Source organism: Canis lupus, chromosome 10 (genome assembly GCF_011100685.1).
Source record: "Canis lupus familiaris isolate Mischka breed German Shepherd chromosome 10, alternate assembly UU_Cfam_GSD_1.0, whole genome shotgun sequence".
In the NCBI taxonomy this organism is placed as follows: Eukaryota; Metazoa; Chordata; class Mammalia; order Carnivora; family Canidae; genus Canis; species Canis lupus.
The window spans coordinates 63,940,305-63,959,574 of NC_049231.1; the positions used below are offsets into that span (position 1 = coordinate 63,940,305).

Below are 19,270 nucleotides of genomic sequence, written 5' to 3' on the forward strand. Positions count from 1 at the left end.
TTTCCTGATACATTTTTCTTATCAAGTAGTTTTTAACTTTTAAAGCCTTAGATAAGAGCTATTAAAAAATAATAATAATTAAAAAAGAGCTATTGAAGAAGTGAGAACTCTGTTTAATTAAGTTGTTTTTTCAAAGTAAATGCAAGAATGATTAACTAGTGGGTACATCTTTTAGACTGCTCTTATGAAATGCTCATGAGCTTTGAAGAATTTTGTTACTACCTGTCATGGTGAAAATGAGGTTTTAACTTCAGAATTTACTCTTGGAGCAATCTAATTTTGTAATCCATTTCTTCTTCTCATCCTTTACCTTCTCTCTTCTTAACAGATTCTAAATTACTAAATTTACTTTAATGAGATTTTATTTTGTTTGTGAGCTATATATATTAATAATGTATTTTAAATGTCAATGGTAATAATAAATCTTAGAGGTAATCTACTTCAGCTGCCTCTTTTCATAGGTTAGGTAGCCTGAGGCCCAGAGGAATTCACTGATTTGAACAAGAACTTTGGTAAATGGAAGTTGAGTTAGAGCTAAGATTCCAAATAAGTGTCTTCTTTTGACCACATGGAGTCTCCTCAATTTTGTACTGTATAGATCTCGGGATTTTGAGTTTTTAAAATATTACCAAAATATTTTGAGACATCAGTATTTGAAGTTTCCATTTCAAAGACAAATAAAAATGGTTTTTAAAAATGTATGCGGGTCTGTTTTCTGACCTATAGAATGGAGTAGCAGATAACATATAATACAGTATTTCTATTTAGGAGAGGTTAGTCAGTGTGATTCAGAATCTTTAACCATGCCTACAGAGCTAAAAGAAATATGAGACATCCAATATTTTCTTTAAATATACATGCCTTTGAGTCTTTGTTCTAAGTATTTTATAATAGAAGAATACTTGTTTTTTTAGAAATTATTTTTAAATTTTTATTGATGAAAAATTTGCATCCTCAAGTAACAAAAGCATTGGAGGACAAAATAATGTGTTGAAGTTGTTTAGATGGTTCTTTTATTTGCTTTTATAACTTAAATTCTCCTCTTAGATTCATGACATTCTGTGCTTCAGTGACCCTCTTAGAAAGTTATTAAATGTATTTGTTAGCTTTTATATAAAATAATCTCATTTTAAACTCTCTTTTGTTGCCATTTTTGTTATCTAACCATGCTGTATAGTTTGAATGCTTTCTTGCTTTTGGTTTTGTAACTGATGAATTTGCTTAGATCAGTTTTTGCAGTCCTCTTCCTGAAAGTAAAAATAAAAATCTTATTTCCATTGACTGGTTTTGTCAGTGTCTCAAGCATTTGAGACTTGATATTTGTTAATAAAAATTGAATAGGTAAAAATTTTCCAGCCTCTCTTCCCCTATGGAGAAAAAAAGATGCCTCATTTACATTATTATAAAAATTCTAATGAAGTGTTAAGTTTGAATATTATCCTGGTGTTTAAACAGTCACATAATTATGGTGTCTCTTCTCTAGCATATTCTAAATTTAAATTTAAAATTTGATTTATTTAAATTCATTTCAGTATTTATTATGATTTTATGAATTCTCTTTTACACTTTATAATTGCTTCTCCAGGGGTATGGAATTTCATTTCAGAGGGTTTTTTTCCAATATAAAGACAAAATAACTTTTCTGGGCTAATGTCTAAAGTATAAGTAAAAGGAGTTTGACTTTAAAATGTAAAAGTCATAAATATGTTAGTCATGAAGTTTTTATAATAATTGGATTAAATTGTTTGAAGTGTCACTTATGAAATGTTTTTGAGAATTTCAGTAACCAGTTTTCTGCCTTCTAGGATATTTGTCAGAATTGCATGACATAATTAAAATTAACTTTTAAATTATGCTGCGATTGTTGGCTCTCTGAAACTTTTCTCCAGTCTGGGAACGCATTTGCTTTTATCAGTGGAATTCATGACTAAATGTTGGACAGTTTTATTGCAAATTCTAGTTTTGTTTTAAAATATTAAGATAGATAAGAAGAAAAAAGGTGGTACTAAGCACTTCATAAGGATCTTTGGAAGACATGATGCTATTGTAGTGCTTTTTGTGCTGGGAGTCAAAATTTTATTTTTAAGGGTACGTTGGTTTTCAAAATGAAATTTTAAATAATAAAATTTAGAAAAATTCGATGTAATGTAACGTGTCTATCAGCTTATCAATATGATTATAATGTAGTGCTTTCTACCTGAGAATTCTTATGTTAGTCCTTTGCGTTATTAGAGTACCAATTGGATAAAAGTTACATTGAAAGAAATCAGCCATCTCATTAAAACCTCTAAAAATTTAAGGCCCTGTAGCATACAGAATCCTACTCTTGGAAAGGCTTTGTAAAAAAAAAAAAAAAACTTGATGATCTGTGGGAATATATTTTATACAGTCCAGAATGAATTTTCAGTTCCCTCAGTGGTCTCTGCTTGTGTAACTATCAAAGACAATTTCAAAATTTAATCTATTTTATGTTCTTAAAAACAGTTTTCGGGCAGCCTGGGTGGCTCAGCGGTTTAGTGCCACCTTCAGCCCAGGGCATGATCCTGGAGACCCGGGATCGAGTCCCATGTCGGGCTCCTTGCATGGAGCCTGCTTCTCCCTCTGCCTGTTTCTCTGTGTTCTTGTGAATAAATAAAATCTTAAAAAAAAAAAAAAGTTTTCTTTTAAATATGTTTAGGATGGCAAGCTAGTATAGGCAAATGAAATTAACAATAAGTAGAATATTGTACTTCTAAGAAGGTTTAAATTTCAATAATTGGCATACTGGTAATTCTAATAATATTAGAAACTCCAAGGGCATTCCAAAGATGCCATTTTAGGAGTGCTAGGTGGCTCAGTTGGTTAAATGTCCAACTCTTGATTTTTGGCTCAGGTCATGAGCTCAGGGTCGTGAGATCAAGCCCCATGTTGGGCTCAGAGTCTGCTTAAGATTCTCTCTCTCCCTCTCTTTGCCCTCCCCCTCTACCCCTATAAATAAAATAAAATAATAAAATAAAATAATAAAAATAGCCCATTCAGAACTGCCATTTTGGGGAGCAGCATTCCTGGAGAAGTAGACAAAGATCTTAGGTAACACACCTGAACTTAGCCCTTCTAAAACATATTATTGTTTTGACTCTTTCAGCCTCATAGAGTGTTAATTCAAGATTATTTTTGAACACACTAAAAATATAAGAAAATATCAGGTAATATTAATTTTAATTCATTTTTGCTATTTTATAGAACCCATCACTGAAACAGCATCACCTAAAAAATCAGAAGAATCTTTTTATAATAATAGCTATAATCCCTTTAAAGAGATACAGACTCCACAGTATTTGAACCCATTTGATGAGCCAGAAACGTTTGTAACTATAAAAGATTCTCCTCCCCAGTCTACAAAAAGAAAAAATGTAAGACCTGTGGACATGAGCAAGTACCTCTATGCTGATAGTTCTAAAACAGAAGAAGAAGAATTGGATGAGTAAGTACATTTTATTTCGCTATTCTCGTAGGTCAGTTTCTACATTTAAAGAGATGCTTCTGGGGACAGCCCGGGTGGCTCAGCGGTTTAGCGCCACCTTCAGCCCATGGCCTGATCCTGGAGACCGGGGATTGAGTCCCGTGTCGGGCTCTCTGTGTGGAGTCTGCTTCTCCCTCTGGCTGTGTGTGTGTGTGTGTGTGTGTGTGTGTGTGTGTGTGTCTCTTTCTGTCTGTCTCTCTCATGAATAAATAAAATCTTTTAAAAAAAAATAAAGAGATGCTTCTGTAACATGGGTAAAAAGAGATCTGTCCCATTCTAATATACAGTTTATAATAGTATTTATCTCATGTCCATCTGAATTTTTATGATCTTGACATTTATTCTCCCATGCTCTTCTATGTGAATGAATGTGCACCCTAAACTAACAATGGAGAGAAATGCGTTATTGAAATCAAAAGTTAGAATTCTAATTGTGTCTTCCCACAGGAACAACATTATGAATGGCAGATGTTTTCAGTCAGTTACTCTAGGCATTATACTTCAAGGACGTTAGGTTTTCTTGTAGGAACCAAATCATCATTTATGATATTGTTTTGATGAGAACACTTATTCAACTGCCAAATAAGATCATAACAATTATAAATTAGGAATTATCTTCATTTGAGTTATCATTCTTACTCATATATGAGTGTTGTTGATTACAAGCTCTTTATAAAAGGTCAGTATGATTAAGGCTGCCATTTTACTCAAATCTACGGTGAGGATAGGAGAAGGGCATGTGCACGTTATATTCTGGAGTTATACAGTTCACAGCCTGTGTGGCTGTAGACTGTGGCCCTGAGTGTGTTAAAAAGCAACAATAAAACTTCCACTTCTAGCCAATAGACTGGATATAGCTTCTTGTCTTAAAAAACTGAATGAAATATATGAAACAATGGTTTTGTTTAGCACAGGACAGTGATTTCTGAGAGAACAGAAACCAAGAGGGGGAGCCCTGTACTTGTCCAAGCTTTATAGGGGAGAATTTCCACCTCTAGTTCAGGGAGAAAGAACCCAAAAGTCCTAATAATCTCCATGGGTTGAGGAGACAGTTTGGGGGTACCAAGGAGAATAGAATTGTGGATAGAGTATGAGAGAGGAGAGAGCTACTCATAGAAAGAGTTTCAGAGAACTGTAGAAGGTTCCCTCTGAGTCTTTAGCTGACTATTGATGACAGCGCATGTATGAGGAAATGCTAAAAACAAAGAGTCTTACAGAAACATCCCTGAAGTTCACCCGGGACCAAGAATAGTTCCTAACACATGGGACATCAAGTCAAGTCCTCAGAAGGGCATCTCAGTAATGTGGTGAGATTAGTCCTAGACTCAAGGTTGTTTTAGGCCTGCTTTACAAAGCTTAAAAGCAAAGCTCAAAAGAATCAAAATAATTCCAAGTAACTTATCTGCATGCCACACAAGTATAGCAAAGATACCAAAGGGAATACCAGAAAATCCATCACCCAAAGCATAAAATTCACAACATCTGACAGCCAGTCAGAAATCTATCAGGTATATAAAGAACCAGGAAAATCCGACCCATCATGAGGAGGAAACTCAGTCTTTAGGTATGGATGCAGAAATGGCACAGATAATGGAATTAATAGAATAGCAGTTATATGTTTACTTGTAGTGAGACTATATGGGTCTTTGTTTTTCTCAGAAATATGTGAATTTTAGTGTACTAAGATTACTTAGACCTTGGGAAAAATAATTATTCCTTTAAAAATACAGTTTAATAGGAAATTTTTTAAAAATGTGGTTATTTTAGATTGTGAGGAGAATAATAAAAAGACTTCTTTGATGTATGAAAGTTGGGAGTAGTTAGTTGCTTGGTGTTAAGGGGAGAAATGTCATTTTTTTCCTATGCATTGGTCAGCTTCTGTTTTGAACATTATTTGGATGCTACACTTTACAAGGGGCATCAATGATTCAGAGCATTATATGAGTAGAGCAACAGAGTCATCAAAATGTCCAGAAACCACATCAAATGAGCAGTGATTGAGAGCACAGGGACTGTTTGACTTAGGAGAGAGATTATTTAAGGGAACTACAATAACCAAATTCAAATATTTGAAAGACTTGTTTGAAAGAATGAGGTAGTTGACTTGTTTTCTTATTACTCGGGAACTTGATTTCTCAGCCTTTTCTGATTTTACACCACATGGCCTATAACCCTCACATGTGCAGCATGCTTCCATGGGCCTAGTTAGGTTTTGATTAAACCTAAAGAAGTTCTAACTTTTTATAAGTACATAGAAATAAATCATAATTGTCATCTGATTCCATACCCAGGTTTAGATCTCAATGCTAATTAATAACTATACAGGGGTTGAAACATACAGTTTGCTCAACTCTTGCTAACGTTATTATATTTGTTTTCTTTGAAATAGCTTATGTGTGATCAAAATAAAATTTCTCATGGGTGGTGTAGGTGCTGAGTAATAGCCACACACCTAGAGTATTTGAATGTAAATATAAACTTTTAAGTACAAGCATTCAGTCATTCCAAGATGCATGAGTATTACACAACACACAGACACACACCCTGCTCTCTCCTATTAACAAATTAAAGAGACATCTAATGTTTGCTTAAACTTTTAAAATGCCTTAATAAAAACTAAAATCAGAATCACTGGGTGTTTCCTTTTAACCATTCTTTTTTCTACATGAAAGTCACAGTCTTTACAAGTTTCCCACGAATAAAGAACATTCTAAATTGCTCAATCATCTGAGCTTACCAGAGGGAACCTATAAACACCAGCTTTTTTTTTTTTTTTTAATAGGAATATACATACAGGTTCTAAAGATTGCTCATCAGCTAATGTGAGAGTCTAGGAAGGACTATTTCTCATCTTTTTTTCTCCAAAGGTTTGCAGGTTTGACTACATTAGTAGAAGTCTCCAAAATTTGTTCTTACTTCAATAATAAACTTATGACCTTTCATCAAGTGAACAGCCTGTATGACTCATCTTCCATTACCAAACTCTTCCTGCATCTCTGACCTAAAACTATCACAAACAAATAGTGCTGAGTCCTTTGATGTGTAAAACAACCTTCAGAACCTTAGCATATCCATCAGCACGGAGAGAAAGTAAACACCCTTCAGTGCTAGTAGCACGTGTACTTCACACTTGGCTGCCACATGGGTTCCTATTTTCTTGTGTTTGGGAGTTAACGTTCAGCCATGCTACTTTATGGAGCACAAATGAAAACTGGGAAAGCAATATTTTTTTCAAAACAGTTATGCAATCAATGACTTTTGAGGTCCGGCATAAAATCATTTCTGGTATGGTGGTATATCCATTTCCAAAGAAAAGTTGTATGAATTTTATTCAGAGAAGCTACACACTCATTTAAGAAATGTGAACTGTTTGTCCAAAGCAACATAAATTTTCAAAGTGAGAGGAGAAGACTATAGATTTCACTATATCCTTGCTTCATATTTTATTGTTTTCAGTATGTTTGTTAATCCTCTTTCTAATCAGTTTAGAGTTTTTCTTTCTGTAATTCTGTAATTCCTTAAATAATTTTTCTTTACTTAAAAAAAACTAAAAGTATTAAGTATTTTAAAAAATGCATTGATCAATAATTATTTAACTTATTTTTATAGAGAAGGGAGCATGTTCATAACCATATGTAATATATATTTAATATTTTATAGTACAATATGTGCTATTCATTTTTTAATAGCACTTTTTTATTGAGATCCACTTCACATAACATAAAATTCCATATTTAAAGTGTCCACTGCAGTGATTCATAGCTAATTAATTCACTGTGTTGTGCAGCCATCACCATGATCTAACTCCAAAGCATTTTCGCCACCCCAAAAAGAAATCCATTACTTATTAGTGGTTAGTTTCAATTCCTCCCTTCCCCCATCTCCTGAAAATCATTGATCTGCTTTTTGTATGGATTTGACTATTCTGGACACTTCATATAAATAGAATCATATCCTGTTTATTCTTGAAGAGTAGGAAACTCAGTTTTAGTTAGAAATGTCTGACCCATAGGGAGGATCATTCAAAGCCCTTAGAAGTAGAAGCTGTTTGTTTTATTCTGATTTAGTACGTAGCAAGTGGTAGTGCCTAGCACACTGTTTTCTCACAGATTATAAATGTGCAGAGATACTGATTCCTGTGGTCCTTCTGGCAGTGAGGCGTGGTCCAGGGTAGCTGGAATCCCCTGGTGCCCCTATTTTCCAACAGCTTCGTATGTTTTTACTCTACAAATTTCATTTTTATTACATGTCATAGTGTAAAACAGATTGAGAAACCTAGCTCTAATTGTTTTAAGAAAACATATCTTGATTATGTTTCTAGTAATAGGAGTTTTATGATCCACCTTTGGAAGGCAGCTGGTTAATCATGATATTCTTTTCTACTTGCATTTACCTTCTTTTGACAGGAATATTAATATTCAAGTGGTTAGAGGGAAACCTAAGTAGTTTGAAATGGGCAGAGATAGAAAGAAAAAGGACAATATCCAGTTACTTTTGTATACATAGTAGATATGTTTTATCCAAGTTGCATGCAACTGAGTATTGTAAATTAAGTTAAATAAAGTGTACGAATCATACCTGTTTTAAGGGGTTCTGCCATTTTTTTCTTTGAAGCAAAAATTCTTTTGTAATATAAATACCCTCTAACACTTCTTAGATTTTTTTAAAACTAGCCATATTTATATAACAAATTAATAATAATGATTATTATGGCAGCTACCATCTTACAAACTACTATGGAAGATTGTTCTACAGAGATCTAACCAAGAACAACTTTTTAGAATATCACTTAAATCATATAACTGAATTAGTTCAGTTAGATTGAAATGGGTCTGTTCAGTCCTGGAACATTGAACATCAGTTGGCAAGCAGTAAGTTTGGGGGTAAAAAGATTTTTCCCCTTTTTAAGTTTTGGAGTTTAAAAAAAATGCTGTTTTCATCTTATTTCTGTACATTTATGTCCCTTCAGACTACTTTTAGAATTTGAAAAACAGCTGTATGAGACTGTAAATAAAATTAGCCCAAGAAACAAGATTGTTATAAGGATTAAATGGATTAATACATATGAAACATTTAAAAGAGTGCCTAGCCACAGCATAAATATTTTATTAATGTTAGTTAATAATGTTATTGGTAAGCCTTCCATTCTAGGCTAGATGTGATAACTTTCATATCTCTTTTCAGAGAGAATGTTCAGCTTTTTCTGAACACGTGATTTTTTTTAACGTTGTTCCTTGCTTTGATATTCCCACGTTCTTTAGATTGTAAACATGGGATGTAAATACTTCAAGCAAATCTTGCTCACTCACTAGGCAAGAATATTTTGATCTGAAAAGCAAATTTTCAAGTATGTATCTATTTCCTGTTCTTATTCTCTTGAATGCATAGACATAAGAGAAAGAACAAGAAACAGGTTTATTTAGAAATGCCAGCCCCATTCAGTTAAAAGCAACTATTCTGAGCAGAGTTGAGAGAAATTCTGTGGCTGTCCCCTAGCTCAATGAAAGGAATCCCAAGACACTAATCATGTCACGAGTACAGCATCAGAATGACATCACAAGTAGGATATATTGTCGTCTCTGATCCTTATCTACTTGGTACCCAGTCTCATGTGATATGACTGTCTACATATAAATTCTTAGGCAAAGGTGCACATAATTGGCATTAGTTCTAAGTGAGTCTGATACTGTTGTAGTTAAAAGAGCATTCATAATTAAAACAGAGGGCTATCATCAGTACAGGCCTCAGATGAGTAGATGGAGTTCCCTTGGTATAATCACTATATTTGAGTCAGGGGGTTCTTAGCCTTGTGGACTCAGAAAGTTTATTCTTTATACATAGGGTTCTAGAGAATCAATTGGTGTTAGAGGAAAAAAAAATGCAACAAACTAGTCAAGAAGAACCAAGATAACAGTTTATAGGAAAGAATAATCATCATACATGCCAGATACTTTTGTTTATGGATGACTAATGAGAATAAGAACTCATCTACTCATAAAAAGAGTTAACAAGGAGGGTAGAAATAGAGAAGTCTTCCCAGAGAAGTTATAAGCACATAGGCCCACCCTCATATGGATTTGACCTTATATTGTTAGGGTGACTTGGGATCCTCCGGTCAAGAAAATAACACATAAAATGGCTCCTGAAGCACTTGGCAAATACAAATATAAAATACTGAAAAAAGTCACTCCCAGCTCAGACTATGCAGGATTTCCTTAGATTAAGCCCTGAACTTGAAATCTAGAATTACAAATCATACAAGGAAACAGTTTACTAAGAGAAAGAATCAGGAGACAAAAGAAACACTAGATTATACATGCAAGAAATTTAAGTAATAGATTTATCAGATAGAGACTATAAAGTAAATATGTTTAAGTGATTAATGACTCAAATCTCTATACCTGAGGTATTTTACACATAGCCACATGAAGAAAAATGCTTATCAGAATGAAAAATTCATGGAGAATTGAACATTAAATTAGACACAAATGGAGAGAGAAAAAGTTAACTGGATCATAGGTATGAGAGAATTATCCAGAATATCACACAGAAAGAATGAAAATTTGTTAAAATATGAGGGAGAAAGATAATTCAACATACATCTAATAAGATTTTCTAAAGATGAGATCAGAGAAAATAGAGAAGAGGCTATCAAAGAGATAATGGTTGATAATTTTTCAGAACTAATGAATCGTACATCTTCAGACTCACGAAATGTAAGGAGCCTGAAAAACAGGATAAATTAAAAGATATCCACACCTAGACATATCCTAGTAAAATTGCTCAAAACCAGAAGAAAAGAGAAGATCTTAACAGCACCCAAAGATAAAAGATGGCTTATAAAAGAGCAATAATAGGCTGACAGTGGTGGGCTAATATATTACATCAGAGTGCTGAGATGAGTTAACTGACAACTGGAATTCTTTCTACCTAGCTAAATTGTCATTTAAGTGTAACATAAAGACATTTGCAATGCCTGGGAGAATTTACTATTAACAGAACCTTGCTGAATGAACTTCTAAATGCATTTTACCCTAATGAGAAAAGATGAAGTGCAAGAAAAAAAGTTTGATGTGGGGAGTATAAAAAAGCAAATCAATATTTCTACATCTTATTTCCTTTTCCTTGGATTTGGAGAGTATATAGGACTTAATATATTACTATAAACATTTTTTTAAGGATCTATATACAATAGAACTAAGTGTGACCTTATATGAAAAAAATTTAAAAATACTTTTTAATGGGGAAAAATTTTTATTGTTAATCACTAACAAAACAATAGATTAATAGTGACTGTTTCCAATTATTGGTTATCACTGATTTGGGTTTCTCCTTATCATTTTCAGTATTTTTTAGTTTTATAAATGGACTTTTTTTTTTAGTTAGGAATAAACTATTTTTAGAGTAACATTTAACAATAATTCTTCTTTCATTTAGATCTAATCCTTTTTATGAACCTAAACCAACTCTTCCTCCAAATAATTTGGTAAATCCAATTCAAGAACTGGAAACTGAAAGGAGAGTGAAAAGGAAAGCTCCAGCCCCACCAGCCATCTCACCAAAGACAGGAGTAAATGAAAACACAATTATTTCTGCAGGAAGAGATCTGTCCACTTCTCCTAAGGTAGGAATTTATTCTTAGTAAAAACACGTATTATATTTGATCTTGTTCTTCCATGAAATTTAATTCAAATTAAGAAAAGTCATTGTTTGCTATTTTTGATTATTTAAAGGTAAAATCCAAGTAAATCCATTATACTGCAACACTGTGTATCTGTTTGGGAGCCTGTGAACTTACAGAACAGTATGATTAGATAGTTTGAGTTAAGATTTAAAAAAATTTTTTTTTAAATTTATTTATGATAGTCACAGAGAGAGAGAGAGAGAGAGAGAGAGGCAGAGACACAGGCAGAGGGAGAAGCAGGCCCCATGCACCGGGAGCCCGACGTGGGATTCGATCCCGGGTCTCCAGGATCGCGCCCTGAGCCAAAGGCAGGCGCCAAACCGCTGCGCCACCCAGGGATCCCCCGAGTTATTTTTTAAATGCTCTTTTGAAATAGAGGAAGAAAGACATTATAATTGTAGGGATGGTACTTTAGAGAAAGAATACTCTAAAGTGGCTAGGTGTAAGGAATAGCTTACACTGATACAGAGGAAGGAGTAGAAATCATTCTTTGAGAAACATACTAGAAAGATTAAGGCACAGAGCAGAGAAATACTTCATTGAACAATTTCAATATTGTCATTTTGGTTTATGTCAGGTTAAAATTTTGGCCTTATTGTCATTATTTTTAGAAGTCTTAATGCATAATAATTACATGGAAAAGTAAGACACATTGTTGGAACAAGTCTAAAGCTTTTAAATGATTTGATTGTAAATAGTATGACATCTTGTGTGTTTAAGGTAGAAATGTTGGATTTAGCAAGTTTTTTTAGGTAAGTGACTTTTGCCCATCAACTCAGGGGTGTTTTGTTATTATTATCATATTTTTTTATTCTTACAGGTGGTCAAGGGAAAAATATTTAGGTGCACTTCAACTTAGTGGGATAAAATAAAGGTCATAGGTCCCCTACCCAGTAGAAACAGGATTGAACTGGCATTTTCATTATTCCAAGTTCCAAGTTGGAACTCTAACTACATTCTCCATAGAAACATTGCTATACCTTCCTGATGATTAAGTTCTGTTATGATGATGTGTAACATAGCTTTTTGTTATATTGTTTTTAGGATAGTGTTCCATTGCAGGTACATTGTATAATAATGTTAATAGGAAATAATAATGTTATAAGAAAATGCTCAGACACAGACAGTAAGAACACAATTAGTAATATTCACGGTGACAGATTCTTCTGATCTGGAAGTTAGTTCAGATAACTCAGTTATGTGAAATATAACTGAAAAATTAATTTTAAAAAAGATTGCTGATTTAAAAAAACAGATTGCTGATTTATTATTAAATAAAAATGTTTAACAGTGTATAATGCCTTTTCTATGTATAAATTTTTATTTAAAAAGCTTTATATATTCATATACGCATAGACATATACACTCATATACATTGTGGAAGGAATTATAAGAAGTTAATAGTGGTTACCTTTGAGGAGAAGAGTTTGGTATGATAGAGGGTATGCACAAGACTGAGGAAGGCATTTCTTTTCCTTTTTTACATTTCTATTTTATTTGAATTTTTTAACCTTACATGTGTTTTACTTCCATTTTTGTTTGCTATACTAATTGAAATTACTGAGTAATTAGATCATGGATCTTTATGCTGTTGCTGCCTTCTATACAAGGTACAAGATGACATTTTCTAAAAATGTTTATCCTTCAGAAGAGAGGAACTCACTCTTAGGTTTGGCAAGTGGTATTAAACTATTTGATGGAGCAGCCTGGGTGGCTCAGCAGTTTAGCACCACCTTCAGCCCAGGATATGATCCTGGAGACCCAGGATCAAGTCCCACGTCAGGCTCCCTGCATGGAGCCTGCTTCTCCCTCTGCCTGTGTCTCTGCCTCTCTCTCTCTCTCTCTCTCTCTCTCTCTCTCTCACTTTGTGTGTCTCTCATGAATAAATAAATAAAATAAAAAAACCACAACTATTTGATGGTGGTCGGGGGTTTCATCAGGTACCTCAGTATTCTGCTCTAAAGACCAGGCCTAAGAGGCTTAGCATCAGGACACTGGCTCCCTGCCTGATTCCACTTCCACAGAAGAAATCCATATTCATTCATTCTGTATGTTGCGATTCATGTAAGATTTCATTGAAAAAAAATGGGCCATTGCCAAACCAAAAAAAAATTGGAAACTACTAACAACACAGTTATGTATGAGATAAGGAAGATTAGAATCAGTAGTATACTGACAATAATAAAAATGATAAATGGCAGCTGAGAAAGCATAGTAGTATGGGGCTTATTCATCATAGGAATAGAAATATGCATGTTTGTGTGTGTGTATATATATATATATATATATATATATATATATATATATATTTATATGTATCTACTAGTAGTTCCTAAATACTTTACAGTTTTAAAGCTGAATAAAATACTTGACCATTTCAGCAACCTTGAGTCAATATGAAAAAGTCTTGTGTATCGTATACAATATTCTGTTTAGGGAAGAAGGAAAGTGTGTTTTACATCAAAATATTTACATCAAACTCTTCAAGTTATTGAAGAGCTTTAATGCTTTTAAGGTATGCTTCTGGCCAATTACTTTCCTTATTTGTAAATTGAAAGGAGATAACAGTACAAATAAAGCTTTTGCAGAGCCACCTTAGTGGCTCATTCGGTTAAGGATCCTCTGTCTTCAGCTCAGGTCATGACCCCAGGTTCCTAGAATGGAGCCCCACATCCAGCTCCTTGCTCAGTGGGGAACCTGCTTCTCCCTTTCCCTCTGCCTGCTGTTCCCCCTGCTTGTGCTCTCTCTGTGTCAGATAAATGAATAAAATCTTAAAAAAAAAAAATGCTTTTGGGAACCAGATTCACAGTTTAGTCAAACAATAAAAGGATACTACACCACAATTGTTCGGTGAAACAAAATGCCAGACTGTACTCAGTGATAACTGACTGCAGAGGCTGAAGAGCATTCAGTGTCATAAAATGACAGGTGCTCAGCCAGATGATTAATTTCCCCACCTGTCACCTGAGACTACTTATTTTTCAGAAAATTTATGAAAAAGATCTAAGATCAAAATTTAAACAAAGTGATAATAAGCATGTACTTATATTGCAAATAAAATTAAAACTACCCCAAAGGCAGCTAAGGATCCTTCAGTGTTGTAAATCTATGTAAACTCCACACTTCAGACTACTGATTTCTGTATTTATTAAGTGATAAAATCATAATAATTTTAAAGACAACTTAGGAAAAAAAAAGGTCAATGTATAGAGAAGTAACCTGACATTAAATATATACAACTATCCAATAAAATAAAATGGTAAGTTAGGTTCAATGGTGGCTGACCATCATTTACTAACTGTACTATAAGTTAATAACTATATAACTCTGAATTCCTAGGTAAAATTCATGCAGCATAGTATAAAATGCAATTAACATTATGAGAGCAAGTTTAAGAACATAACATTGTTGCTAGATATATGTGGTGAAGTATATTATTGGACACTATGTATACAATTCCATAAAAAATCAGAATATATGAATAGCCAATTATCAATGACAAGAAAGAATTAAGATAAATTAAACTTATAGTTTTGTGATAACATAGAGAAGAGCCCTACTGCACAGTTGGTGATGAAATGAGCCTGGTCAAGTGGAGAAGGGTTCCCTCTACGATCCTGATTGGTGAAGCTCCAGTGGTTGAGAGTAGATACTACTATCCACTTGTTCCACCTTTACAAATGAAAATCCATATCTCAAGGTCCAGCTAAATAACTCAGACCTCCACTTAAATTGATACCTCTCTCTAGAAAGTTCTGGTAAAGTCCTAAGATTTATAGTTGTATGTTTTTGAGCTTGAGTAGAGATTTCAGTAACTGTGGGAAGAAGCCCAGAGTAAACCAAAGTCAAAATTACACACAGCAGTTCCCTTCATTGGTCCTAGCAGCAAATTCAGACCACAAGACTAGTACTTTTTTCAGCTTTTACACATAAAGACATCCTAGAAAGTTCTTTACCTCCATTTCTACTATGCAAACCTGCAGAATGGTGCCTACAGACCATTCATGCTAAAAAACAATGAGCCCACAATTGAACTGTTAATATCCTCATATATACATTGAAAACTGTCAAACTTCCAATATCCTCATATGTACATTGAAATAATAAAAAGCACAAGGATCAGAATTTAATTGAATGCAATGATAAATACAGTTATTTTGTAAAATAAAATGCCAAACTGCATTCAGTGACAATGGGGTGTGGGAAGTGGGTGAGTTACCTATAAAATTTTTACTTACTTGAATACCTTATTACCAGAATAAATTGTTCCTCAATAATACTTACTAAATGGGACACTCCTGTATGTATCACCTGTTCTGTTAGTTACTCTGGTTAGTACTCTTGGTTGTAACTAATAGAAACAAGCTATTTGGTTGAATTTTTCTTTTTACTTAAGCAAAAGGATAACTTGTTATAAAGATCCAAGGAGATTTTACAGAACCCTAGGCAGAGAATACAACTGGGCCTTAGAATCAGCCACAGTTTTATCTTCTCTCTGTGAAATGTCTTCAATCTACCTTTATTTCTTTAATAGTAATTTAGTCTGGCCTGTTTTCTTCCTGCAAAATAGTTTATGTTCTGTCTTCCCCCATGCAAACCTACCCTTCTTTCAGTGTAGCTGATTTTAGCTAAAGGTTTAAGAACAAATTATACCGAATCAATTTAATATGTCTGTGGAGCCTCCCAGAATCATTATTTTTAAAGATATCATTAATCCAGTGAGTCTCTGGTTAATGGAATTTCAGTTGGAATTAGAATTATCTGTGGGCAATAGAAAGCCTCAAATACCAGTTTTGTTTTGTTTTATTTTATGATTTTATTTTTAAGCAATCTCTACACCCAACATGGGGCTTGAACTCATAGCCCTGAGATCAAGAGTCACAAGGTCGACTGACTGAATTAACTGGGTGCCCCTCAAATCCAGTTTAAATAAAAGAAAAATTTATTTCTGTCTTTGAAAATGTTGACAGTCCATTGCCAGTACAGTAACCTCACAAAGGCATCAGGGACCGAATCTCCTGTTTTGCTAACCCACCATCCTTGGCATAAACATCCAAGATGGCTATTTGAACCACAGCCAATATGCCCATTCCAGTAAACAAGAAAAGGACAAAAAACAGTCACACCTACCTCTAGCAAGGGATTTTAGAAAATAAATCTTTATTCTGGGCAGTTGTATTACTGCAAAAAATCAAAGATTCTAGAACTAAGAAGGAAAAGTAAAATGAATATTAGGGAACAATTAGCAGGCTGGGCCATAGATGTCTATTAAAATGTGAGTTTTATAATGAAGATGCAAATGAGCCCAAATCTTGGTATCTCTTCTCGGAGAATATCTGAATAATAAACAGTCATTTTTAAATGACATTTGCAAGCCAATCATGGGCTTCAGAGGAAAATCATCCAAATGTTTTGCAAGTCAGCACAAAGTGTAGGAACAGTAATACAATAGAGTACAAAAACAAAAACAGAGATCCCTGGGTGGCACAGTGGTTTGGCGCCTACCTTTGGCCCAGGGCAGGATCCTGGAGACCCAGGATCAAGCCCCGCGTCGGGCTTCCTGTGTGGAGCCTGCTTCTCTCTCTGCCTGTGTCTCTGCCTCTCTCTCTGTGTGCCTCTCTCTCTGTGTGTCTCTCATGAATAAAATAAAATATTTAAAAAAAAAAAAACAAAAACAAAACCCACAAATGAACAAGAAACCCAGGCTAGCAAAAATTAAATAGTATTACTTCCTTCAAAATCAGCTCACTACATTTATATAAAGATCTGAAAAGATACAATAATTTCCAGAGCATAAAATTACTGGTGAGGATACTGAGAAACGTTTCCCTTTTTTTGGCACCTGCAATGTCAATACTAAAATATATGTGGACATATGTACTGCAGGGCCTGTACCAGAGTGAGGCAAAAGAGGCTTGTAGGACACAAAATTTAAGTTGACACTTGTCAATCCTATTGGGGTAAGGGCAGATTTTACGTCTGTACCACCCTAAGAGTGAATACCCCCTTGAATCTTGTGCTCTAAGACATTCCCTTGCCTTACTCTGTTTCTAGCCATAGCACACAGATGAGGCAAATTGGACAAATGGCAGTAGCTATAACCTACTTAAAGCCCTTTCCAAACTGGAAAATGAGCAACCATACAATCAGGAACATCTCTAAGAATTGATTAGAGATGATTTTGATTTTTCTAACTATATTTAATAGGAAAGATAAAAATGCTAAGTTCTGCTTATTTATTTATTTTTTAAAGATTTTATATATTTATTCATGAGAGATACAGAGAGAGAGGCAGAGACATGGGCAGAGGGAGAAGCAGCCTGCCAGGAGCTCAACGTAGGACTCGATCCTGGGTCTCCAGGATCACACCCAGGCCTGAAGGCGGCGCTAAACTGCAGAGCCACCCAGGCTGCCTTCTAAGTGCTTTTTATAAACAAAGGAACAGAAGCGCCTGAGTGGCTCAGTTGGCTAAGTGTCTGGCTCTTAATTTCAGCTCAGGTCATGATCTTGGGGGTCCTGGTAGCGAGCCCACCTCAGGCTCCACACTTGGACAGGGAGTCTGCTTGAAGATTCGTTCTCCTTATCCCTCTCCTGCTATTTTTCTCTTTCAAGTAAGTAAGTAAGTAAATAAATAAATAAATCTTTAAAAAACCCCAAATAGCAAATGACCTAACCATGATTAGAATGCTTGACTTTTGAAACAAATTTTGTATAATAATTAAATGTGATTTTGAGAGGTTATTCTTTTATATCAGTATATTCTGGAGTAATTGAATTAAAGTGCCTTTCACAGTTTTCCAACTGAGGATTGAATTGCCATTTTTTCCTTATGGAAATAAAAGTGTCCCTAAATACGAAAAGAATCTGAATAAGGTAAATAAATTATTTGTGTACTTTGATGATACAGAATGATTTACAAATTTGGCTGATTTGCTAAACGCTTTAAAGTATAAGCAGTTGGCAACAAATGGTAAACTCAGTGTTATTAGTGTATATTGGCAGGATCACTTTAGGGTCTATTATTGAAAAATGTGAAAGAAACACCAATTGCTTACCCTTACTGCATGAAGAAGAGGAACATACCTGTAGTGTTGGAACAGATTCATACAAACGATGACAGAGCCCTTCTCAACTGGGGTACTAGATAGGCTTTACTCTATAATAGTAAGAAACAGACAAAAACAAAAAATGAAAAGAACCATAACATAGTACACAGCAGGGCTAGGACTAGGCAAGAGAGGCAACTAGGGTGCAAAATTTAGAAGCCACTAAGTCTTAAGTTTGTGTAAGTGCAAACTTGGCACTTGTTTAAACTCAAGAGTTAGAGTCTCCTTAAATTTTGACAATAGGTGCCTTGGTTTTAAGGAGATACTCATTCTCAATGTTTTGCATGAACCTGAAAATGAGTGCCTCCTTAACTTTTATGCAAAAATTGGTCAAAAAAGGGGGAACAGTCTTAATCATCAGAACAAATGACCTTCTATAAAACAAACACCACAAAAGCAAGTTTTTAAAAAACTTCTACTGAGTATTTTTAGTGTGATTCAACTGGATATTCCATTAATAAATGAAATGAGCCAAGTAGTCACCAAAAATAATGATCTGAGGCAAAATATTAATCATGAGTGAATCTAGATAAAGAATATGTGGATTTTTTAAAAAGATTTTATTTATTTGAGAGAATGAGAGAGGGAGCACAAGACAGGGGAGGGTCAGAGGGAGAAGCAGACTCCTGCCTGAGTGGGGAGCCTCATGAGACTGGGGCTCGATCCTGGGACTCCAGGATGATGACCTGAGCTGAAAGCAGACACTTAACCCACTGAGCCACCCAGGTGTCCAGAATATATGGGTTTTTATTGTACTACATTTGCAACTTTGAAATTTTTACCCCAAGATGGTGAAAATAATCATTTGAAAATAGCAAAGAGCTCTTGGATATGAAAAGACAGAATTTAGGAAATTTTAGATTGTATATAGTTGATAGTATATTGTAGAACATCAAATTAATGAATAAGAAGACATACTTGAAAAATTCGCTGTAGAATTCTAAGTGAAGAGATTAAAATTATGGGAGAGAAGGTAAA

The 19,270-nt window shown here is 34.3% G+C and overlaps 1 protein-coding gene across 14 annotated transcripts in view; it reads left to right on the forward strand.

Annotated features, from left to right (window-relative positions):
• The window catches only part of EHBP1 (EH domain binding protein 1), a 345,189-nt gene that overhangs the window by 169,286 nt on the left and 156,633 nt on the right, over positions 1–19,270 (forward strand). For all 14 annotated transcript variants that reach the window (XM_038551390.1, XM_038551391.1, XM_038551395.1 and 11 more), the window contains 2 exons: positions 3,223–3,463; positions 10,940–11,126. In XM_038551390.1, coding sequence (XP_038407318.1) covers positions 3,223–3,463; positions 10,940–11,126 — 428 coding nt within the window. The remainder of the gene's footprint in view (positions 1–3,222; positions 3,464–10,939; positions 11,127–19,270) is intronic.